Source organism: Cnephaeus nilssonii (assembly GCF_951640355.1).
Source record: "Cnephaeus nilssonii genome assembly, chromosome: 14".
Taxonomy (NCBI): domain Eukaryota; kingdom Metazoa; phylum Chordata; class Mammalia; order Chiroptera; family Vespertilionidae; genus Cnephaeus; species Cnephaeus nilssonii.
The window spans coordinates 47856183-47882118 of NC_137085.1; the positions used below are offsets into that span (position 1 = coordinate 47856183).

The window sequence follows — 25936 nt, forward strand, 5'->3', positions numbered from 1 at the left end:
ATAATATACCTTAGTAAATATAGTAAAGGCTTTGACAGGTCCTGAGATAAAGAATCTATGTAACTTTGACCCATCATTCTCCAAACTAATTTGATAGTGGAGCCCTATTTTTACAGAGTAACTGGTAACATGCCATCCCTTGCTGGTCTGGGAAACAATGCCCTCAGCTCTCAGGCAGATGCAAGAAGGGCTGGGGCTCAGGGAGAGAGAACCACTACTCAGAGCCCAGAGACAGAACCACATCTAACTCTCCAACCAGTCCGTTACGCTCTTTCTCCTGATGGCTCTGCACTTGCCTGGCCCATCCTTCCTCTACTTCTTTGCTTCTTAAAGATTATTTTAACTGTCAGGACTAGCTCAGGCATCCACCCTACCCTCAAGAAACTCTGACGCTGCTCTTGTCTCACCAGGCAGGGAGTGAGTGTAGATATCTCTTCCCCTTAGGCTTAGCTTTTATTATAAGGCATTGTCCTATTAAATGATTGGCCTCCTCCACTCTATGCGGTGGGGGGATGGTGTCAAGTTTAGTTTGTATAAACAACCATCTGGAGAGCTTATTAAAAATGCAAATGCCTCTGTCTTACTCCTAAAAATTCCAGCTTAGTTGCTCTGAGGTGTACATTCAATAGCTCTAGAATGTGCATTTTTAAGAAGTACCTGATATAATATTCTTGGGCTCTTGATATTCGGAATCCCCCAGTTGTTAGATCTGTGAGGATAAGAATGACTTCTACCTGTTTATTTTACACAATAAATGTTAAAGGATTAAATGAATGAACAAATGAATGAATGAAACTATGCCAGTTTCCTCCTCTGTAAAATGATGAGGTTGGATATTCTCTAAGCTTTCTGCTCTTTATAAAGTTCAGGTTATTTGACCCAAGCCACTGTGTTCCCAGCCACTTTAAGATCAGAACCATACACAATACACAAACCGAAGCACATGAAACCTCCAGGGAGACCGCAGAAGAGGATTTAGTCCATGCTACGATTTAGCAAATCTCTCAGGGCTTGTGAATAACCATATTTTGAAACTGTCAATGTTATCACAAGCCAGACATACAAAGAGAGGCATACACTTGTGCCCCATGTGAATTCAGTCTCATTCTCTGAGTAGCTGAAAGGCAGCACTGTCAGGGCTGACAAACCCCCAAGTTAGGGAATTGGGAACTAGGCATTATGGGAAACCAGGGTCCAGAGAAGATGCTGGAGTGTGAAGCAGCTCTCCTGCTGGGTGGAAGGGGTACAAACTCGGTCCAAGCCCCTCGACTCTGTTCCAACCATTTCTCAGTGGAGTCTTTGAACATAAAACCCCGAATCTCCGTGCCCTGAGAACACTGCAGGTTTTGAGGGGAAGCTCTGGCTTTTCACAAGAGCTATGGCCTGAGAAAAATGAAATTTCCCATTACTTATAACCCCTCAGCATTTCAGAGGCAAAGGTTGGCTATGGCTGCCAAGATCTAGCAAATATTTGGTTAGCTTGGAAAGAATGGGTGCTCATTTTCCAATTCTCACAGATTTTCTCTAAGCCCAGCTCCCTTTATTAAAAACCTCAAATCCAGAGATACAATCGAATGGCACTTGAGGCTCTAAGCATTCATCTGTATCCCGGGAAGCAGAACCCAGCATCTAAACAAAGAAAAGCTTCATCAACAGAACTCATGAATTCCCTCCAGGAACAGGGCCCGATGTAGCAGAATGGTCAGAGGGGCTCCTAACTGCATTTTCTTTGGGGGGATGTTTATGGGAAAGACCAGGGGTTGCTCCTTCAGTTAACTAGGCCCAGCCCACTGCGGCCCATGGGATAAATCCCACCCCTTGCCTTTTTGGTTTGTTCCTGCCCAGAATGTGAATGAAGGTTGTTGTGTGTTTTTAAATAGCAAAATATCAAAATAAGAAAAATACTTCATGAAACCTGAAAATTATGGGAAATTCACATTTGTGTCCATAAATACAGTTTGGGCAGAAGGTGAAGAAAGGTTTTTGTGTGTTTCCGTTGTGAGCCACAATGGCAGAGGTGCGCAGTGGAGACACCTGTCGCCCTGGCCCTCTGCAGGGAAAGTGTGTAGGCCCTTGGCGTAGGGGAGGTAAGATGTATTCGTCACCGATATTTGCACACAAAAAAGTATACGACGCGTACCTATTGATAGTTAAATAATTATAAAGCAAACACCAGTATGACTTATCGTGGGGTTGTCAAGAAATAAAAGATGGTTGGTCATCACCTCCGAGTCCTCCACGTGTCCTTCCTTCCTGAACAGAGTTCATCAGTCCCCGGGGCCTTTTGATGAAGTCTTCCTTGCTGTTCTTGATACTTTACCACCGACACTCCATACAGTAGTGCCGCTTTATCCACCGGAAACATGTTCCAAGACCCCCAGCGCATGCCTAAAACCACGGAGCATACTACGAATGCTGTCTTTTTTCCTACACATCCGTACCTATGATACAGTTTCATTTATAAATTAAGCACAGTAAGATATTAACTGCTACTAATAAAAGAGAACAATTATGACGAAATACTGCAGTCAGAGTTCTGTGATAGGCTCGCTCTAAATGCCGTTCTAGACTCACCTTCTTATGATTTGAGATGGTACCAGGGACCTGAAGGCGAAGACGCGGTGGCGAAGCGTTAGGCCGCGCCTGCGCACCTGACGACGCCTAACCAGCGCCGTGCGCTTCTCTGCGGCACATCCCAACCGCCAGCACCACGACCCGCGGGCTTAGGAGCCGTCACTAAGTAAACTGAGGGTTACCTGCGCGCAAACTCTGCGCCACCTGGGCAACCTGGTAAACAAGATGGAGACGCGCACCCTGCGTGAGGCGTGAGGGAGCGCAAGTGGCGTGGAGACGCTGGACGAAAGGGTAATTCACGTCAGAGCGAGACATCGCGAGATTTCCTCACGCTGCTCAGAACAGCGTGCGATTTCAACCGCAAACCTCCCCGCCTCCACACCCCCATGGATGGGAAACACGTTATTTCTGGAATTTTCCCTTTAATGTTTTTGTACCTCAGTTGGCTGCCAGTAACCGGCACTTCGGAAAGTGAAGCCGAGGACGAGGGGGACTCCTGTAATTGAATCTTGCTTGTTTTTGGACTGTATATTAATAGAACAGCACTGTATTTGCTTTGTGTCTTGCTGCTTCCTTTCAGTGGTCTGAGGGGCTCGGCCCTGAGTTACTGCATGTTGCTGTAGTTCTGTTGCCGTCCTTGCTGCGTGGTATTCCACCGTATTGCCTTAGCACAGTTCCTTTATTCACTTTACTGTTGCTGGGCAGTGGGTCATTTCCAGTGTGGGGCTATTGTGAATAGCACTGCAATGAACTCTCTTATCTGAACCATCATTGACTTATGCAAAAGTCCAGAACTGTTGAATTGTAGGCTATGTATGTGTATCTTCAACTCTACCAGTGATAGCAAACTATTCTCTAATGAGGTTGGACTGACTTCTCGCCAGCTGCCTCCTTTTAGGGAGCAGAGCAGCTCTTTGTGTCTTCTCAGTCAGCACTAGTTCCATCTCCAAACCCTGAACCACACCTGTCCCCCAGCAGAAGAGCCACAGTGCCTGGGGCCATCACCCCTTCTTTGTATCTGCCTGTAACAAAGGTCAGTTTGAAGCTGATCCTTGTGTCTTTCTCTGCAGGGCTTTAGAAAAACTGGACAGAAAATGCCCACCCCACCGATGGCCAGCACACTGAAACCCCATCACCTGGAGCTCCAAGCACTTGAGGCATTTCTGAAGCATGATGTAGCACTACACTGAGAAGACACAAATAAACCCCAAACCCTAGCACACATTTATCCAGTTTGTGAAGCGGATTAATAGAATAACCAATAAAACATGTATAAAAGCTTTAATTAAATCTGATGAAATAAAACTTCATGTTTTATTTATGGACACTCCCAACATGTAAAGGATTCAGGGACACATTCATTTTTACTGCCATTCCATCCTCATATCTATAATTAAATCCAGGCTGCAGCTCTGGCCCAGAGCAATGCAGCATTTTAAAGCTGGCCTTGGACACGCCCTCTCCCACCAGCTGCTTTTAATTATAATTACCATCTCAATATAAAGGAGGCTGATGGTAAAACAAAACAAAATAATAAGACAAACAAACAAAAAGCAGTTGTTACCATTGTGTTTTGGAATGACATGCTGAGGGAGGGTTTCAAGCGGTGGGCATAGCCTCCATTTCCAGTTTTATTCGGTACCAAGTGCACAAAACCTTCATTTTACTTTTGACATAAAAAAGGACTTCATGAAACAAGACAAAATAACTTATGATTATATGAAACATAACTGTGACAAATCACAAAACTATACATATTAATAGAAAAAAAGTGTACCTAATTCTTTAAAAGATTTATGACAATAAGCACCAGATGTGCCCTTAGAGTAAGATCGGCCCCATATCCAGTATGATATATGCAGTTCATTTCTCTATGTGAGTGTATATAACTATATACAAGAGTCTGTGTGATTTATGGAAAACAGATTTCTACTTTTTGCCCCCAAAGTGCTGTATGTCAGCAACATTACACAGGATGCTCTGCTGTCTGTACAAAATAAATCTCTTCTTTTTTACACTCACTATTTCTCCAATGAGTGGTGTGACTTTTTTGCTTTATCCGTTGCAAAAAAACAAAAAAAGTAACCGCAGAAATTCCACACCACCAACAAAAAGTGCCATTAAAAAATGCTGCTATAAAATGACATGGTCAAACAGTCCAATAAAACACCAAATAATTAAATCGTTTACAAACACTATTCCCAATACTTCAAGGCAACTGAACAGTCGAGGTTTCTGGGTGGGGCGATGAACATTTACCTCCATTCTGGTGCGTGAATGTGCTTAATATCTGGAAATGTAAAAACTCAAGAACAAACCAACACTCAGTTTCACCAGTGGACGCTGCTGTGAGCCACTGAAGACCTACCGTCTGTTTTAAAATAGCCTATGTAATTTGGGGGAGACATGGGAAAAGGACCCCAACGGATAGTAAATATTTAAAGAATACTTAACAGCTGATAGGAGGATGAATTACAACTGACGCTTTGATGCAGTCCCTTTAGGGAATGAAGACAATGCAGCAAATGAAATGTCTCTAGGCATACTGATTTCTTCTTTTTATGTAATAGGGTAATTGGCTTTGGGCTGCGAGTATTTTCCTAGGCACTGGTTTTTACTTAAAAAAAAAAAAGAGTAATGACAATCTCTGTTTGGATGTTAATGAAAATGGTTACATGTCAAGACTAAAAGGCCAAAAAGTGGAAGGTAATAAATTTTTGAACATTATAATGAAAGCATATGTAAATCCTGTGCAATGCGAAAGCAAGCAAGAAACACATTTTAAGGTCAGGTGTGATTCTGGGACCTAAGGACAGAATGCAGAGTCTAGCCAGAACCTGAGTGTCCTGTCCCGAGGCCATAAGCTCAGACCTGCATCAGGAAACACAGAGGGTCTGGGAAGGGCTCTCAGCGTTGCAGGCAGTCCTAGGCCCTGCTTCCTGCATGCCCTCTGCTAACAGGAATGCCTCCTAAGGGGCCGGCCCAATTTTTCCTGAGGAAGGAGGGCCTACAGGTGCTACTGAGGCCTGGCTCGCCCTGGCTCCCTCCAGCCACAGTGAAGCATGAGAGGGGCAGGACCCCCCTGAAGCCACGGTGAGACAGACTGGCACGGGAGCATCCCCTCCAGCCAAAGGAGATGGCATCCATGGTTTCTGAGGCTCAGCTTCTGGCTTCGTCTTCCTTCCCCCTTTCAACTTTAACTTATATAAAGCCACAGGCAGGGGTGACAACATCAGCTGCAACAACCACCTTGCCTTTCAATCCTTTTCCTCCTCATCACAAAAATAACATGTATTTTGAGTTCCTCATAAAGGCTTCAGTATTAAGAATGAATAGACTGTCTCTCTAAGAAGCTTTCCTTTCTTCCCAGAGTGTGACAAAGGACACAGGAGGGATGCCAGTGTTAGGATGCATGTGTCCTTGCTTTGGCCAAGGGACACAACCCACCAAGTCTGCAAGGAGGAGGAGACTTTCCCTGCAGTCTGAGGACTCATCTGGAAAGGGAGCCCGGCAGGCATCCTCTCATAAAGTAGAGCAGGTGTTTGTCAAGTGGATAACCCGTTTGCAGACTTGGACGTCTGCACGATGGCTTTTCTCAGATCAGAGCTCATTGGTCAGAGAACTAGACTGACCAGGTGCACTGTGAAAACAGACCCATGCTTGGTGCTTTATTCATCTCATCCTACCACATGTTTGAATGAAATCCTACAGCAGGCCGAATACTATTGACTGCGCAGCTGGACTGGGAGGACCCACCTGTCAGGATACACCTGTCCCCGGGTCCCAAGTCTGACACCACAATGTGTACTTATCTCACTGAAGATTGTAATTATTTCTGTTTGACAAACAGCATTGTTTCTTTGTTGTTCCGAAAACATTTTTTAAAAAGAGAAAAAAGCATGAAATGTGACAGTACTGGAATGTCCAAATTTACTGGGTGTCTGGGGTTGGGCTCATTATGATAGCCCAGGCCATCAGACTCAGGATCTTCGTAAAGCTTTGTAAAGGTGCCACGGGAAATGGCTTCCTCTTCAGGCTTGATATCAAATGGCCCAGTGCCCTCAGACCAGAGTTTCAGAAAAAAAGGTTGCCTTCTTCTGCCCACCTTTCCAGAACTGTGTCCTCTACCCTCCTGGGGCCGGACCTTGCTAACAGCTGATGGTCAGATAACAATGGTGGTGGGCATGTGTGAACCACAGTCACGGAGAGGGTGAGGACAATGCAAACAGAGAGAGGTAAGCACAGGGGAGAGACAGACAGATGGAAGATATCCTGAGGGAGGTGAGCAAAGGCTGTGCAAAATAACGACATAGGGCATCTCTAGTTTGGTTTTCTGAGAAAACCTAGGAACATAACTCAGTGAGTCCCTGTGCTCACATCCTCTAGCACTTCCCTGGGCAGAGCACCAGAGCAGAAGCAATGAGTGAACCAGTCCTGTGACCTTTTACTTTGAACAAGGTCTTTGAGGTGGAGTTGCCGAACAGCTAAACTGCTAGGGTTCCTGCTACAGCACTGGGAAGAGGGTGTGCTCACCCCGTTTCCCTCAGGTAGCCTTTGCTATATTCAAAACTAGCATTCCAGGAGTGCTCACAGGTGCTGCGAGGTGTGGCCAGGCAGAGCCACATAGCTGTGGCAAAATGTATGTAGCTGGGGTGATTAAAATAGTTTGCATCCAAAGAACAGACTTCTAAATATTTTTTCCCTTTAAAGTAGATGTAAATTACAAGTCTTTAAAATGAAGGAACTAAGAGAGGTTTTTGGAATATAAAACAAGTTGTAGTGCCTTTCAAGGGCCTATACTTAACAGAACCTCCTCACTTTGCTTTTGGAGAAACACTGAAAAGCAATTGGTTAGCATGGGGATATCGAAGAGGAGAGAAAGAGAGGCAGCCAGCTCACTGGAATGCTGGCTGATGCTTAACCCTGATGCTGAACCCTATGCTGCAGATCTGGGGTTCCTGTATGCCTGGCTGGGCATTGGCCAGCAGTGAAGAGGAGGATGGGCGGGGCAGTTCACTGTGTTTCTGGCAATTTGCATTGTCCTTCTCTATTTAGGGTTTTCAGAGAGGGCAGTCCCCAAACTACATTTTCACATGCCCATCACTTCATCTGTGTCCTCTGAGGGTTGACAGCCAGGAAGAAACAGGTATCTGGGAGAGAGAGAGAGTCTAAATTCCCTTTGAAAAGACAGTCTTGCTGGTCACCAGCAAACCCAGAGAGAACAAGGAACAAATGAAAACATTTCTGCAAAGCCCAGCTCTGACCATCAGCCCTGCCTTCCAGGACACATCTGTGACTTCACAAACACCACTGACTCGGTCGCCACCCTTTTCAGGCAGTCTATGAGGTTATGAACACAACAGGTGGCAAGCAACAAAAGGTTCTGGATGCCAGTGGTAGTGGAGGCCAGCGGAACGGTTACCCTTCAGTGTAGACAGAGGAAAGCTGGCTAGGACAGCGGTCCACAGCGCTGATCTGCAAGAACGTGGTGTCTTCAGGCCCACTGCGAAGAGATTCTCCGAAGAGACTTGAGGAACCCGAAGGCAAATCGTACACTGGAAGAGAACAAACACAGGAGTCAACACCTGCCTCGCATTGCCACGCCCACTGGGGGTCCAGTGAGCGATCACGCTGACCTAGCCCCATTAGCAGGTCTCAGTCCTCAGGCATCTAGGTGGAAGAGAAGTCTGGGGTGCAGACAGATGGCCAATATAAGTCTTGGCACAAAATATGTCCTGAGTATTAGTAAAAGTGAAGTGTTCTGGGGAAGGGTGAGGGTGGTCACAAAAAAAGGTAATGTTAAAGTTGAGTCAAGGATGGGATTCTTACAGGAGGGGAGGTTAAAAAAACACACAAAGCATTCCAGAAGGAGGAAACAGGGAGCAAAGAGAGAGAGGGAGGGGCATGTGGGGCCAAGTGTGATGGCAAAGCTGAGGTGAGAACATGTCAGGAGACATATGTGAGGGAGTTCTGGAAAGTCTAATCAGGCCTAATTCATGGGCACTTTGAATGGCATGCTGAGAGATCTCACTCATATGAGGAATCTAATGAACAAAATAAACTGATGAACAAAATAGACCCAGAGACATAGAAGCATGGAACAGACTGATAAATCTCAGAGGGAAGGTGGGGAGTGGGGAGGTGGGGGTAGGGTAAAATTAACCAAAGAACATGTATGCATATATGCATAACCTATGGACATAGACAGTAGTGTGGTGAAGGCCTGGGAGGGGGGCAGGGGTTGGGTGGTGGAGGTCAATGGGGAAAGTAAGGGGGACATCTGTAATACTTTCAACAATAAAGATAAATTTTTTAAAAAAGAGTGGACTTTATTCTCTAGGCAACTGGGAACGAAGGTATTTGAGCAGACAAATTACTTATTTTATCCTTCATTTTTGGAAGCATGAAGGCAGAATGGTAAAGACAGGAGTTGATGCAGGGAGATTCATTGGAAAACTGTCTGTGTTGTCTTGGGGAGACATGATGGTAACTGGACTAGGGTGGTGGAAGTGGGGCTGGAGAGGACGGTGAAGAGGGGAGACATTTCAGAGGTGGATTCAACAGGATTTGATGCAGCTATGTGCAGCGTCAAGTCTAGCCCAGCCACTCACAGGTAACTCAACTGGTCTCTCCTGCCAGTCTGCCCAAATTCCGAAGTCAGACTCCAACACACCTGTAATGCCCGAGTGAGTTGAGAAGGCTCTGTGGAAAACATCAAAACCGGCCTGGCCCATGGACGTGGGGACCAAGTAGTCCTCAAAGGAAGGCACCACACTGCAGGAGCTGCTGGGTGGCATGGTCCTCTGGGAGTCAGGGTAGTGTGGGGGGCAGAATGTCTGCAGCTGCCCGTAAAATCCTGAAATGCAAGCACAGCATTGAGCTACTGTAAGGCACAACTTCCAAAGATCATTCCAACCCAGCTAGACCCTCACTCAGCCTAGATTCCTATGACAAAATGCCTCTAACGTTTAAGCTCACCTGTAAAACTTCCTAAGTAAGCATTTGGAATGTACCATTTGGACAGAAGCTCTTCCACCTTCAGGGGCTTTCAAAGTTTGTCGGCTTATGAACTTTTTATTGCTGCTCTGGTACCTGAGACTAGTAGGCATCTTACTTTCCCTAGACTATCCAAAGAGTCCTGGAACCTGAAGGCCTGACCTTCAGCAGACATTCCTTCCCAGGCTAGATTTTGAGCGCATCTTCCTAACCTTCCTTTATCCTATATTCTGATTTTCACACTTAGTAAAAATCTGAAGAATGTTTGTTTTTTTTTTAAAGGCAACCGAGATCTAGTCATTCACTTGTTCTAACAGATAAATTCATACATGTTTATATCTTCCTCATTATTTTAAATAGGTATATGGCATCCCACAGTTAGATTACTGCAATTTACTCAACTATTATTGTTGTTGATCTTTGCAACAAATGGGAAAACTGAAAGTGGACAAATAGTATAATGAAGAAATACATGGAAAGATTTCTTAATATTTTAAAATAATCACCAACATTTTGCTAATCATGTTTCACTTCTCTCAGTTTTTTTGGTCACTTAATGGAGTTTTCCTTGGGATCCTTTGTGGTCCTTTTCTATAATCTTCCACACCTTCCTTTTCCTTTTTCCTCTTTGCCTCCTATAAATTTAGGCTAATGGATTACTTTCTTGGAGTACAGTATGCTTTAAAAAATAAGTAATGAAATCATCATTTGATACTTTACTGAAGGGAGAGTTGCAGCTCTGTTATAAACTCCATGTCATTGTCTCCTCAAAAGTAAAATGTGAATGTCACTGTCTATATCAGTGGGTTATTGTGAAAATTAGGCAAGTCATTAGATAAGGAAGCCCATCTATAACATTTAACAGTGCACTATAAATGTCAGTTATGATTAATACCATTACTCCGTTTTTGGTGGAAAAAAATGAGGGATTAGTAGAGGAAGTGCCTCACGGTCCATACCACGAACATTAAATGATAGAGAACACAGACCTAACCCTAACCCTAACCCATGGACAGTGGGCCCTCGCCCCGTGTGCCTTCCTTTATTAGAACTGCCTCTTCTTAGGACTGAAAGACTTTATGTTTGGTTAAAGAAAACTGAGCTCCTATCAACAAGTAGGGGAGGTGCTATTTGGGTTCTTTCTGGCTCTCTTTAAATACAACGAGGGCGCACTGACATATCCAGCCTACTCTGCTCACAACTCTTCTTATTTCTGATTGTTCATACTACCCTTGGCTGGAAGGCCTGTTCTATGGGTACTAGGAGCATTACCAAAGAATATGAGCTGAACTGCTCATAAGACATAGGCTGGACCTCTAGAGGCTTATTAATCAAGACACAGGGATGGGGCAGTTTTATGCACAGGGTACACTCATAGTAAAAAACAAAATAATAATATTCTTTATAAGCAGACAGTTGTATACTTTATATAGAATCAAGAAAAAATACACATAAGGTTGGGGGGTAACATTAAATGTATGTAAGCAGTATAGACTAGAAGGAGAAGAAAGAATGGAAAATTATTGGTTCTTCTCTTTTTGATACTCAACGGCTTCTGTTTGCTTTCAACAGACAGATGGGCAAACCACCTGGACAGACCTCTCAAATACCCATATAATTGATCAACCGACATGGACAAACTGTCAGTCCTCTAGCCATCAAAGAAATAAAAATCAAGGCAATGATAAAATACTATATCACATTAGTAAAGATTCCTAATATTCTCAGTGCCGGAGTGAGACTGGTGAAGAAGTCACTTCTGCATAGTGTTGCAGACATGGCAAAAGAGTATAAACCTTTTGGAAAAAATTTGACAACCTGTATCTAGAACCTGAAAAGTATTCATACTCTTGGATATGCCAATTTTACTTCTGAGAATGTATCCTAAAGTATAGTCCAAAGGAGAAAAGAAATTCTGCACAGATGGTCATCACAGTGCTAATTGTCATTATAGAAAACTGAAGAGTCAAAAAGGGTAACCATAAGAGAATGGTTAAGGAAATAGTGGTACATCTACATGATGGGAATATTAAGTAGCCATTAAAAGAATAGCTATAAGGAAATTTTAATAATGCGAAAAGACTATTATAAGGTTCAGCTAGAAAAAAAGCGAAGATACAAAGTTGAATACAGAGACTAGGCTCTATGATGTGGAAATCTATGTGTAGGATAGACTACAGGCAGCATATGTATAGTTGTCTTATTTTTTTCTTTATGTTTTTCTGAATTTTAATAGTGATGAAAAGCAAGTACTCTGGAGCCAGATTTCCTGGGTTCAAATCCTAGCCCAACTACTTACTAATTGTGTAGTCTTGGTGAATTAGCCTCTCAGTGTTTTAGTTTTTCAATTTGTAAAATGGAGATAAACATAGTATCTACACCTCACTGAATGATTATGAAATTAAATGAATAGTTAAATATTATATAACCTAATATTATAACTAATTATATGATTGGTATTTATATATCTATACTAATAAAAGGGTAATATGCTAATTAGACCGGGAGACCTTCCAGATGTCCTTCCAGACAAAGCCATGGTGGCAGGGCCGAGGCAGAGGCAGTTAGGGGTGATCAGGCCAGTCGGGGGGGGAGACAGTTGGGGGCGAGCAGGCTGGTAGTGGGGGACAGTTGGGGGCGATCAGGCCAGTGGGGGGGCAGTTGGGGTGAGCAGGCCAGTGGGGGGGCAGTTGGGGTGAGCAGGCTGGCAGGGGGGGGCAGTTGGGAATGAGCAGGCCAGCAAGGGGGGCAGTTGGGGGTGAGCAGGCCAGCAGACAGAGTGGTTAGGGACCATTAGGCAGGCAGGCAGGTGAGTGGTTAGGAGCCAGCAGTCCCGGATTACAGTCGGACATCCCCCAAGGGATTCCAGATTGGAAAGGGTGCAGGCCAGGCTGAGAGACACCCCCACCCCCTCGTGCACGAATTTTGTGCACCGGGCCACTAGTATTTAATAATGTAATTTATACAATGTATGTTTACTAAACAAGGAAAATAAAAATGTAAAATTATTCCACAATAATATAGTTCTTAAAAATAAAAATAAAATGTTACAAGAAATAATGTTATAAAAAGGCAGTAAGTACTCCAGAAATAACAAAATGTAAGAATGAACACAGCAATGGGCATTCAGCTCATGTACAGTTCCCAGGCAGAATTCTCTGGACCATTCTTCGCCCTCTGAGGACCTGAGCAATATACCTCATGCTGAAGTTTGTTCCCAGATCCTGCACTAATTGACACACATCCTGATTTCTTCACTCACCAAGTGTGGGCTCAAAAGAGCAACAAGTCTGAGTGGTCTGAAAAACCTGGGATGTGCAGCTTTGTGGTCTGGGAGTTCCTTAAACTGACCATGACCTTGGGTGCCTGGTGGCTAAGCACATGCAATCATGGCATGCCCATCAGGAGGAAAACATGACCAGGAACCACCATGGTTGGTTTATTAGAATGTCATGTTTCCTCATTGAGCAAAATAGATAATATTTGCTATTTATCCCTATGCTTGCTCTGCTTAAATTCGTCACCCATAAATTCCCAGATAGCATTTCTTATTGTAATATTATTCTTCCGAGAAGAGAAGACATTTTTCACTGAACTCCTTCATTTCCCCAAATAGGGACATGATTCATTCAGGTGTGTCAGGTAGTGATAGACTTTCACCTGCCTTTTGTGAAAATCAATTCATCCTCTGTTTCCAGTCTTCTCTCATACCTCTATGAAACAGCAGAAATGGCATATGGCTTCAATCTACGTTGGAGGGTTCTGATGTGTAAGAGTATAAAAGGTTTGGGATGCAGTGAAATATACCCGACAAAGTTAAATATTAAGCCCAACATTCTGGGCTCCGCTTCCCAGTTTTCCCTGTCCATCTGGACCTGAGTGAGAGGGCAGAGTGGACTGTAATTCCTGCCTGTGGGTGTCTTGGCTGACACGAGAAATATTCAAAACCAGAATGACCCCGCAAGCATGTTTTATCACTCTCACAGCCAACTCAGGGAAAGAAAATCCTCTTTATTAAATCCCTCCCTCCAAGAAGCCAGTTACTAGAGATGCCAAAAACACTGGCGTGGATGACTGTGGTCACTCAAATCAAAGAGCTTTAACATATCCTCTTCCCAGTGCTATTTCCATAAAACTAATGAAATTTAAAAAAATTCTATTAGGGTCTTGCCACACACACAAACTGAGAAAAAGCCTAACTCATTTTTTTTTTAATGAATGGCTTCTGTATTCCAGCTGTTGGATTTCACATAGTACATTTGGAAGAAACACTACCTCTCGGACCCAAAGCAAAATGAGGAAAGATGTTAACACATTCTACGAGCATAAAACCTAAGAGCAATGGCAAGGTCAGCCAATCTGTCAGTCAGTAAATCAATTATAGTTATCAAATGCTGGTCAAGGTACTGTTGGACAGACCAAGGAAACCAAAGATAATACCTTGCCCTTGGGGATGGGTAATGCAGTTGGAGTGAGCACACACACATTTATAATAGCATTAAGAATAGACCCATGCATCTATGTTGGTAATAAATGTTAGGTGTCCTATTTAGTTATAAAAACCACCCTTCCCCCATTTCAGAGGTATGTTACCTCCAAGAATGGAGGGGATGGGATGGAGTAGGGGTGAGGAGGAATGTGCAGATAAACTGATTTTACCCAAGCTGCAGCTCCTATGGGTCAAAGAGAATCATTCCTCCTCTTGTAAATTTTGGGAAGTGTGTTTTTCCTTCTAAAAACTAACAATAAAAATATTTGGAATTAATTGTACCAACTAGAAAATGTAGAATAGTATAAACAAATATAGGAAAAATTATCTTTATTTCCACAATTCAGATATAGCCAGATATATACACACAAAACTGGAATATTATACATATTGTTTTGTATCCTGTTTTATCCCCTAACATTATCTATGAGCTTCACATATTATTAAATTTCATTCTTAAAATCCCCTCCTCTTTGTCACTGGTCATTGATGTCTATTATGCTCATAGATTAGATCGGGTTCATGGTCATTCCTTCTGCTAATGATGATAGAGCAGCTCCATGAATCTGGGTGTGCATTTCCTTCCCAAAGTGGAAGGGGAGTGGGAGAATTTAGAGGAGAAATGAATTGTGTGACTAACTATGATAACAGAAGGGGATTCTCCAGGGCAGTATTGTCCAATAGAACTTTCTGTGATGATGAAAATGATCTATCTATCTCGCTATCCAATACAGTAGCTGCACGTGGTTACCGACCACTGGAGACATGGCTAGCGGGACTGAGGAACTGACTTTTACATTTTATTTAATTTTAATTAATTCAAATTTAAACAGCCACATGTGGTTCTTGGCTAATGTACTGGACAGCACAGCAAAGATTTAGGGCAATCTTCATTCCCAGGGTTAGCAGACTTTGTTTCAGGAATGTTTCTGATTAAATTCCTGAAGGAAAAATGCATGACCCACCAAGAGTTAAAATGAAAGCCAGATAATGATTCTTAGACTCCTGGCCTTCAAGAGAGGGAGTATATTAGACTCTATACTATATTGATCTTTTCCTCACAAGTTTACCATTCCAATCTTTGGCAAGTACTGCAGTAAAAATATATCAATAAGTAAATAATGTTCACCCAACTCTCAACCCCTCAAGAGGGCTGATGGACATTGTTTAAGCTAAACTTCCAGGGCATTTCAGCTCTCCTGGAGAAACCAATTTTGCTTCTGGAAGTAGGAGAAGCAAAAGGGAATGTGTCACCCACTTCCCTGCAGACTGAGAGCCTAGGTCACCACACCCACCGCTCTGAGGAATGGATGAGCTGTGATGGTGGAATAACGTTCAACACAGAGGCTCTACCCAACTGCTTACTCACATGGATGGAGAGAAATACTGTCAGCCTGAACCTTGTCAAGTGCTATGTCAGGAGCTATGTACTCAGTGGGTTTGTTTATGTAGCAGATGGCTTTGCAAAAAAAAATTATTTTTTCCTTTATGGTGAGGCTGGGAACCACCACCAAATTCTGGGTACCATAACAGTGCTGGATGGACTACATCCAGAATTGAGGCTGATCCTTTCCTGAGGTAGACACTGTCCGGACTGTGATGACCAGGTATAGATGCAGAAAGTCCACCTGTGGAACATCAGGAAGATTGCCCCTAGCTACTTTCCCAACTAGACTATAGCCCAATCAGGCCTAACAAGATCCCTTGTGAGGGTTCTCAGAAACAATGCTAAGAGCACTCGCTTCCCAAGATGCCTTGGTATCTTCAGATGGGAAAATCCTTCAACCCCTGTGGGATCAGAGTGCATTGTTTCTGGGTTCTCGGCCAAGCACTGTAATGTTCAACCTGTTCCCTTGACCTTTCAGAAGAAACACTGACTAAGGTGTGTCCTTGACTTTGCTGTTGTATTTTTGGAACATGGGGTATGCACAGTATCTATTCCATGGCGTAACTGTGAAGATTAAAGAGGATTATAAGAGACTAGAGGCCTGGCACATGAAATTCATGCATGGGTAGGGTCCCTAGGCCTGGCCAGTGATCAGGGCCAATCATGGCCTTCTGGCTGCAGCCAGGGCCTCCCTTTGGTCTGCACTGCCCCCTGACGGTCAGCACACATCATAGTAAGCAATTGAACACCTGGTCTTCCGGTCGAACTCCCGAGGGGACACTCTGCATATTAGCCTTTTATATATATAGATAAATGATGCATGTAAATGCCCAGCATGAGCCTGGCACTGAGTTAGCACTCTGTAAATGATACTTTTCACTTTTCTTTCCTCTATTCTTCTAATAACACAAGCATTCCAATGTTATGCTTTCATTCACTCAACAACAGTTTACTAAGCACTTACTCAAGTGCTGGAGACACAATGATGAATAAAACATGATACATGTCTTCTTGGAGTGTATGTTTTAGGTGAAAAAGAAAGATAAGCATATAAATGAGAAACCAAGTAACATAATGACAATAAAAAGGAAATTTCATACATATAAGATAATAAAAAGGAAATTTTCTTTAAGGAATCTATAGAGATGCAACTTTTTTCTTTCCAGGTAGGAAGAGAAAAAGCAATGAAAAGGAAACAAGTTTGGGTGTTCTGAAAACTTCTTAAGAAGTGTTGGCCGTGGCTCCTTTTGTTTGGCCCTGCCTCGTGATAGCAGGGATAATTAGGAGGCCACCTCACAGCTCTGCTGAGGACCAGCCTTGGCTGAGGGGTGCTGATCAGTCTGTGCCTGGGTAGCAGAGACCAGTGGCAGAGGCAGAGATGGCAGGGCCTAAGCTTCTTGGTAGTACAGTTGTTTGCTAGCCAAGTGGAAGGAAGAATGTATATTTACAAGCTTCATGACTATTTTTTGGCAGAGACTATAATTTTGTTGGTTACTTTGGAAAGTGTAGAGTTTTTGGCCTCAGCCATATGATGGCTGCATGTGCAGGGGCATGGATAAGCCCAAGGGATGAACAGAAGGACTCAAATCAGAGAGCTTCAGGGATTGGGATATATAGAAGACATATGACCCTACTCCCCTTGACTCACTAATTTCTTCTTCTCCTACTCTCGGCTCTATGTGATTCCCCCTACTCTCTTTGAGCCAGCCCCTCTGAATACCTTCTGTAAGTCATGACACAAACCAATGAGATGAAAGAGAAAAACACAGGTAAACTTGTTGGTAAACCTCCTAAAGGCCCTAAGAATAGGGTCTTTGGGGTTACATCTTTTCAGTCTGATTAAATGCATTCAAATATACTCAGGGAAAGGCCCTGGATTCACACACTTCCTACTCACATGGTACCTTAGTATTAGAAAACACTTAAGATTCCTTCTTGGGTAGCCATCTTGACATCCTGTCTTATATGTAGGTGACTAAAATGTTTTCATTTTATAGACAAAGAGATGGAAGCAGAGGGAACTTTTGAATCCCTTGCCATTATAGCCAATACTTTGTTTATATAATACCATGCAAGTAAGAGAAAAGTGGAAAATTTATATAACCACTTTAATACTTACAAACATCTAGAATTTGAAATGATTCATGGATCTAGTCTTTATCTTAAAACAAATGGGCAGCAGAACTAGAACGGCCATCTATAACATCTGACTGAGTTCAGAGCTTTCTCAGTTGCAGTCCCCTTGCTCCAGCATTTCCAGAGAATGTTTTGGTTCGTGTTATTATACCAACCATGAAGAAAATTCTGTCAGAAGGAAAAAAAACTAACACTGATTTGCTCTGAGAAGGGACTGTATTTTACATAGAAAATCATCCTTACACCAGTTTTTGAGATAAGTAGTATTGTCCCCGATTTATATACAAAGAAACAGAAAAGTTAAAATAACTTCCCCAAACCCTCACAACTACCAAGTTTCAGAGCTAGGAGCCAAACCCTGGTCTGTTTAGTGACATAGTTCACATAGATGACTAGGGATTAATAAGCTCATGGACCAAATCAACATGAACAAAATCTTGCCATTTTTGTTGAGGTCCCTCACTGCCAAATCAAAGGCCAGATTCATAAAGGACAAACATTTTCATTAGGGAAGAAAGCATTGAATTAATTAGTACAATTGATGAAATCACCTGATCACTGAAAAATTCTAAAACCCTCAAGAATAGAAACAGGGACATTTCAGATTTTTTTTTTTTTGGCCAACTTTCTGTTTTCATTACTATTTTATTTCTATCCATTGCATAAATAACTTGGATCTAGGTTTGAATCCTGGGTGATTCACTGACCAACTGGGTGTCACTGAACACATTATTTTCTTTCTTGAGCCTCATTTTCTTTTAAAATATCTATTTCATAGGGTGTGAAAAACATCATACATGAGAATGTTTATAACAGCATCTAGTGCAGGAGCTCCAGTAGCGCAATCGGTTAGCGCGCAGTACTTATAAAAGCATCTAGTGCATTCCCTGGTATGTAGTAAGCCCTCAATAGATGGCAACAATCATTATTACCATGAAAAGTTTTGGAAGTATTTATAGATTCTGTATAGTGCACAAACAATTCCTTTTTTTTTTTTTTTTTTTTTTACTTTAGTAAGAGAGGAAGAGAGAGGGAGGGAGAGAGAAACATTGATGTGAGAGAGAAACATCGATCCATCTGTTACCTCTTGCATGCTCCTGACTAGGATCGAACTACAATCTGGGTATGTGCCTGGACCAGGAATCAAACCCACAACCCTTCAGTGCACAGGACCATGCTCCAACCAAGTGAAACACACTGGCCAGGGCATAAGCCATTCTTTAGCAATTTCTCTCTCATAATCTATCACCCTTAAAAATAAAATGATGTGTGAAATTGCCACAATTTGTTTTGGTTCCTGGTCTTGGCCATAAACATCATCCAGGTCTTATCTAGTTAGAGCTCCTCTCAGCTTCCTCCCTATTAGTAGTGGAGAAACTGTCTCCTCATTTTAATACAGAGTCTATAAATGGGGAAGCTGCAGGAACAGCTCACAGACTGTGTAAAGAAGACAGATTTTTCTTCGGGCTCAGAACTGAACCAGCTTGCAAAGCACTAGAGCTATTTACAACTGACATTTAAACAGCTACTGAGAAAGAGGAAAATAATGGAAATAATAACCCTTAAAATTCCACTTGGGTGCATGCCTACTGAAGGCACCCCAGGATAGTGGCTCAGAAGCTGACCCCTGGAACAAGTGCCTGGTCCCCTTGCCCTCAGATGGGCTGCAGCATGAGGACTTCTAGTTAGAAAAGTCCACTTGCTTCCAAGAAGCAAGGCCATTTTCACCTAGAGCTTCTGCTGCCAGCTCGCAGACCACAAGGAGATGCATTCTGAACACCCTGGGTGCTCCCCTTCTCTTGTGCCCCTCACATGTACTACTGTGAGCCACATTCTCACCCTGGGAGCTGTACACTCATTTACAGGGTGTGGGGAACTGAAAGGGGGAGAGAGTCTGCTACTGGTGTCTGTACATGTTTGAGTAAAGAGATGGAAATAGGCAGAGCGTGTGCAGAAATGGAGCATAAGGAAATGGGAAAAGGCCACATGAGAAGAAAGGCATGTGTAAAATACTCTTGGTTAAGAGATGTAATTGATTTTCATTTAAATATCCCCAACCCACAGAAAACCCTAATGCGTGGTGGCCTATGGCTTCCAAATTCTCAAAATGATAAGCTGCCAAAGTAAACTAATTGCAATGTGTCTCAGTAATTGTCATGTGTGGATATATACAGTTATAGTAAAATGGTTCAGTGAATCCTGACAGCGATAATGCACATTTTAAGATTACATAAAATAGATTCTCAAAACCAAGAGATGCATGTTTAACAAGGTATTCCTTATATGAAAGATTGAAAGGCTCTAAGGACGCCTTCAGATGATTTTCAATCATCTAAAAGTTTTCTAAATAAAATCCCGATAGAAAAAAACAGAAAAACGTTTATTTCATTTGAAATGGGGGAGAAGAGCTCTTCCGATGGGCACCTCTTCCCCATGGGCTGGTCCCCAGCCCTTTCTGCTGACCATGGGGCTCTTGGAGATAAAGTTTTAATAAAGTGATCATAAATTATACTCTAAGCAGGTATGGATCAAGATGATTTCCCTTCCTACCACAGTGCCTTTCTCTCACAAGTAAGTTGTAGGTCAAGGTGAAATTACTGGGCCTTACTGGAGTGACTTAGAAGTATTGGTCTTACTTTGACCCCATGCTGATCTTGTGGCCTAGACTTCTGTTGTTTAGCTGTAACCAAACTCCCACATTATATCCACTGCACAGTGACTTCTTGCTTCTCTGAATCCAAGTCTGTGGTTATACAATCTTCCAGCACTCTAATCTCTCAAAGAGTGGGCCCCAATAGCTTGATTACTTTTCCCACTGAACCTCTGCCTCATAGTTTAAGTCCCTGTTACATGCTGTTATGTCTCTCTAAAATCTACAGTCTAGAATATTATACTGCGATAAAACTGGGTTTGAAGTAAAAGAGTACAGAAATCTATATAGGTGGGTTTGAGGTACCAGAGTGGACATTGCACTGGTGTAACCTAAAGAATGTTACTGGGTCCCAGGATCCCTGTCACCTCCTTTCATCTGGCTTCCAGGAAACTTACCAACTTTTTAAAATATTGTTAGACCTTGTGGACACGGACTACTAATCTGGACAATCTAATTTATGACCTTCTGTTTCTGCTCCACCCCTCCAGCTAGGGGGGCTTCTTCCCACTGCCACCGGAGGGTCATGTTCTGGTGGTTGTGTCTGGACTACAGGGTCTTTCCTCTCTTGCTTACTCTTATTCCACTGCACACCAAACACTTGATTTTTAAGTTTATATTATGCATCTCAAAATTTGGTAAGGTGCTACAGGAAATAAACAGATCAAATTATTCCCTGCCCACATATGGACCAAGAGGAATACTCTCTCACTGTTGAGTTCAAAGGCATGGCTTGGCAAGAATCACCCCTTAGATATAAGCTCAGAACAGGCAGGGGTTTTTAAATGTGTTCTCTACTGGTACAGAGTTAGCATCCAATTGGAGCTGAACATGGAGAATGAAAAAATGAATGACACTCACAGCTAGAGGCTTTGGTGACAATAGTGATGGTGAGGGAGCCACAACTGAGCTCAGAGATTCTGATCTATGAACCTTATACACAATAATCCATCAGAGTTTCAGAAAAGTAAAGTGACTTCCCTTTCTATCACTGACTTTTTTTAATGGAAGAAAGATGATGAAAACACGATTGGGCCTGTCCAGTTGACCTGGAGGGTTTTGTTGCTCCAAGCCACCCTTTTCTGTTCAATGCCAGTGAGGCCACTGAAACTAGAGGAAAAAGAGTGGGCAGGAGAATTAAGCAACTCATCTCATCCACAGAACACCTTGTGCTCTTTCCATCCCAAGGTCAGGGAACTTAATCAACTACTCTGACTCTCATCTCTAAATAGGGACAGAAATATATTTCCTTCTTTCTTCACAAAGTTATAATAAGGATTCAGGTACTTATCCAACAAATATTTTACTATAAAGTTTTTTTTATAGTTAACCAAAAACTGATGAAAATTTTGTCCTTAAGAGCAAATTATAAAACATATCTCATAATATAAATGTAGGTATTATCAGTGATATTGATAAAAACACTGCATCAACATAGATCCACAATGCAAAAAAAAAACCTTAGGTAACTGCTTGGCTAATTCAGATCCCATGAATCATTTTGTCATAATCATGAGGAAATTTAAAAACTTGAAAAAAAGGTTTTTACTTTGGGATGTGATATGAGATTGGGTTTGGTAGTGAAATGAGGGAAGGGAGTGGTTGGTTGTTACACTCAAATGATCTAGAAAAATGCCTGAATGTTTTTATTTCAATAGACTCGCATCTTATAAGGTCTGGGTCTCAAAGACCTTGCAGAAGAATGAAATGGAAAGTTTAGTCAGAACAATCTGGTTAGAGAAAGAAAACTCTTGTGATCAGAAAGAGCACTCACAATTGTAAGTAAACCAACTAGAAATTCTAAGAAACTGGGATTGTTTAGCAACATAGTCTAAGCCCAGATGATCTGAATGGGCACAGATCAAGCCAGGCCTAGTGTTTGGTTGTTGTTCTATTTTGTTAACACAGTGGCCTTGTTACCAGTAACCCAGATGTTCCTGATGTGTGAGGTATTTTTCCCTTTATTGTAGGAAACTCCACCCACAGCTATTCACATTTTTTTCTTCTAAACCATCAATTGCTTATCATATTTATAAGGAAAGCTCAGCTAAAAATACAATAATTACAAGACACAGATTGCCATTAATATGTTCATCCTTGAAGAGTCCAATGGAACAGTCACTAAAATAAAATTTTAAGAAATATTTAACTTGATTTTAAGAGCTGCACTCACTAGAGGCTAAACTTTTTAAGTTTCAGATCATTACTTCCCCCAAAAGAATGAAGAAACATTAAGTCTGTAATAATGTTCATTAAACACTCTGTTTTTAAGTAAACTGACAGGAAAATCACAATAGTCAATGAAAGGAAAAATAAAAACAACTTTGCTGTACAAATTGGCAGGAATTAAAATGATGACAATATCCAATGTGGGGAAATGGGAACTGCAATGCTCTGTTGGTGAGAGTCTGGTATTGCCTTTGGGAAGGAATATATGCCAGTACCTATCCAACTTTAAAATGTGCATACCTATAGCCCAGCTGGTGTGGCTTAGTGGTTGAGCATTGACCTATGACCCAGGAGGTCATGGTTCGATTCCTGGTCAGGGCACATGCCCGGGTTGCAGGCTTGATCCCCAGTGTGGGGTGTGCAGGAGGCAGCCAATCAATAATTCTCTCTCATCATTGATGTGATGTTTCTACCTCTCACCCCTCTCCCTTCCTCTCTGAAATCAATAAAAAAATATTTTTTAAATGTCCATACCTATTAATTGAGCAGTAGCTCTTTCAGAAATATTTCCTAGAAAAAGTAGGCAAAGCATATATATGTGTGAGAGTATTTGTGTAAAAATCACACACACACACATCCTATATAATAAAAGCCTAATATGCTAAGTGTCCAACCATACTACCGTTCAACCAGTCACTATGATGTGCACTGACCACCAGGGGGCAGACACCCTCACTGGTAGAGTAGCTTGCTGCTGGGGTCTGGCCGATCAGGACTGGGTGAGACAGGCCAGACACATCCTGGAGCCCTCCCATGGTCTCTGCCTGGCCAGCCAACCTTCCAGGGTCCCTCCTTGATCAGCCCTGATTGGGACTGGGTGAGACAGGGGGGACACGCCCTGGACGAATCCATGCACCAGGCTGGTTTTGGCCCGTTCCCTACAGGCCAGGCCGAGGGACCCCACCGGTGCACAAATCCATGTACCAGGCCTCTAGTACATACATAAGGACATTCAACATAGCATTGTTAGTAAAAGCAAATAATAAAGATATACATGTCTATCAATGTGGAAATGATTATGTTCCTGTAAGTACTATACAATTTTTTTTAAAAGGAGTTGATCTATATACATTGACCTATAAAGCAAAAGCATGTATCTTATTAAGTTAAAAAAATGTAAGTCATAAAATATAGAATGTGAGGCCATTTTTATAACAGGGTATGCAGGTATGTTCAAATATACATACAAGTATATGTAAGGACATATACACACTCATTTCATTTCTGTAAGCATTTGCAGAGATCTGCAAAAGTACTCACTTATCTTAATAGCCATTACCTTTGGGCAGTGAAATTGAGGTGAGCATAAGGCTGGGAGGTAACTGAAACTCTTTATATTCAAGTACCCTAAGCATTTAAAAACAGGAAAATTTTTTTTTTAATTTAAAAAGTAAAAATGAAATTTAAAGTGTACTTAAGGGTGGTGCTGAGAGCATGGTAACCCTGGCCAGCTCCCCCATGCATGTGTTTCAGTAAACATAGCACATGAGAGGATGAACACACACACATACCCACTGGGGACACCCACTGGGAACCCCCACAGGGGACAGATAGAGAGTGGGCACTGCCTCCCCTAAAAGGACAGTGGCGGCACAGCCACTGGCGGAGAGCACAGATTCTGCTGCCAGATGGCCTGGGTACCGTTTCCAGCTCCAACATTTCAAGATGAAGAAATTTGGGGCATGTTGCTTAATGTTTTAGTGATTCAGATTCCTCATCTGTAAAATGGGAGTAAATAATGCCTTCTTTATAGTGCTGTTGTGAGGATTAATGAGAAATTCCATGATAAGCATTCACCACACTTGCTGACACAGACAAAAAAAAACACAACAACACAAAGATTTTCAGCAATCTGTGCCAAGACACGAGATCAAGCAGTTGGTGGGAAATTGTGAATCATAGTACTTGTATTGCTAGCAACACTTAGTCCTGTAAGAAACCCCATCTTTAATGGTTCCACACTTAACCTCAAAAATAATTCCCAAGTAACAAAAAACTTCCACAGGACTGTCTACAAGCACAATCATGGAGGAGAATGAGTGTGGGCTTTGGGGTCAGACGGTGCTCAGAAAACCAGCTTTGATACTCACTAGGTATGCGACTTGGGTTTACTGATACTTTTATTAATGTTTTTCAAGGGTTAAACAACCTAAGTGGGTGTATGCAGAACATACAGTATCTGGTACACAGGAGAAAAATAACAACACTAATAATAGATGTAGTGCACTTAGCACCTACTGTGGGCCAGGCACTTTCTCTCATTCTCATACCAACTCTGAAGGAGAAGCACTACTACCCCTATTAGATTCAGGAAACTCAGGACATTGCATGACTTGCTCATAGGATTCCAGGCATATGTGCCTGACCAAAGTCTTCTTTATTTTTGTACAGCTCACTGTTTGTCTTCCTACATCACCTTGGGCAAGTCAAAATTCCTCTTCTGGAAACATCCTCTTCTGAGATAATATGACCAATGTGAGAGTATATCAGCTAGTGGCTGGGAAAGCTGTGAAAACTTCGAAGTGCTTTTGGGAACAGGGGAATGCCTTAAAACACCTCGTGCGCAGAGCTGCCACTGCACAGAGCTTCACTACCAGACATTCAATGCTAGGTGTGTTTCATGTATCCCCTTAAAATGCAAATACTTATCAGAAGGCGTCCTACAGAATCATCAGATCATCCTATTTCCTCTAAAGAGAAGTCTGTAGTTTGTAAGAACTGGACATCTAAAGCGAAGGGCTTGGAAATCGGAGGAAGTGCCCAGAAAAGAGAGGCCATGGAAATCTGGTTCTAGGTCATAGCTTTGTTGAGGGCTGGCTCCGCCAGTCCGACTAAGAAGCCATGAGGGAAAATGGCTCTCTTTCTCCTCCCCTTCTTCCTTTCTTTTCTTTTTTAAATATATTTTATTGATTTTTTACAGAGAGGAAGGGAGAGGGATAGAGAGTTAGAAACATTGATGAGAGAGAAACATCGATCAGCTGCCTCCTGCACACCCCCTATTGGGGATATGCCTGCAACCAAGGTACATGCCCTTGATCAGAATCGAACCTGGGACCCTTCAGTCCGCAGGCCGACGCTCTATCCACTGAGCCAAACCGGTTAGGGCTCCTCCCCTTCTTTCTATTCATTCATGTGTATTCACTAAACATTTATTAAGCACTTACTATGTGCAAAGCATTAAGGGAGGATCCAGTCCCTGCTCTGAGGAAACTTATAATTTAGTTATGGTTGGTTGAGTCAGTCAGTCATCTTTAATATCCTTACTGATACATGGGTTTAATCTCTCTGTGTGTGTGCTTGCATGTGCAAATGCTTAACTACATATGTAGATTATTCACAGTCCAGTCATTCCAAAATCAATCACTGAATCAGCCTTTCTGGTTATGACCATCTTATGGCTCTCACCCAACACCCAGCTTGTACAGATGCTGACTGGAACCGGAACACATACCTAAATTTAACTTTTGCTTTGATA

At 42.4% G+C, this 25936-nt stretch overlaps 1 protein-coding gene across 6 annotated transcripts in view; it reads right to left on the bottom strand.

Annotated features, from left to right (window-relative positions):
* Positions 1–679: 679 nt before the first annotated feature.
* GLIS3 (GLIS family zinc finger 3) overlaps positions 680–25936 on the bottom strand; it is a 455765-nt gene continuing 430508 nt past the window's right edge. For all 6 annotated transcript variants that reach the window (XM_079790192.1, XM_079790188.1, XM_079790190.1 and 3 more), the window contains 2 exons: positions 9248–9430; positions 680–8129 (listed from right to left, as the gene is read on the bottom strand). In XM_079790192.1, the coding sequence (XP_079646318.1) occupies positions 7993–8129; positions 9248–9430 (320 nt within the window). In that variant the 3' untranslated portion in view covers positions 680–7992. The remainder of the gene's footprint in view (positions 8130–9247; positions 9431–25936) is intronic.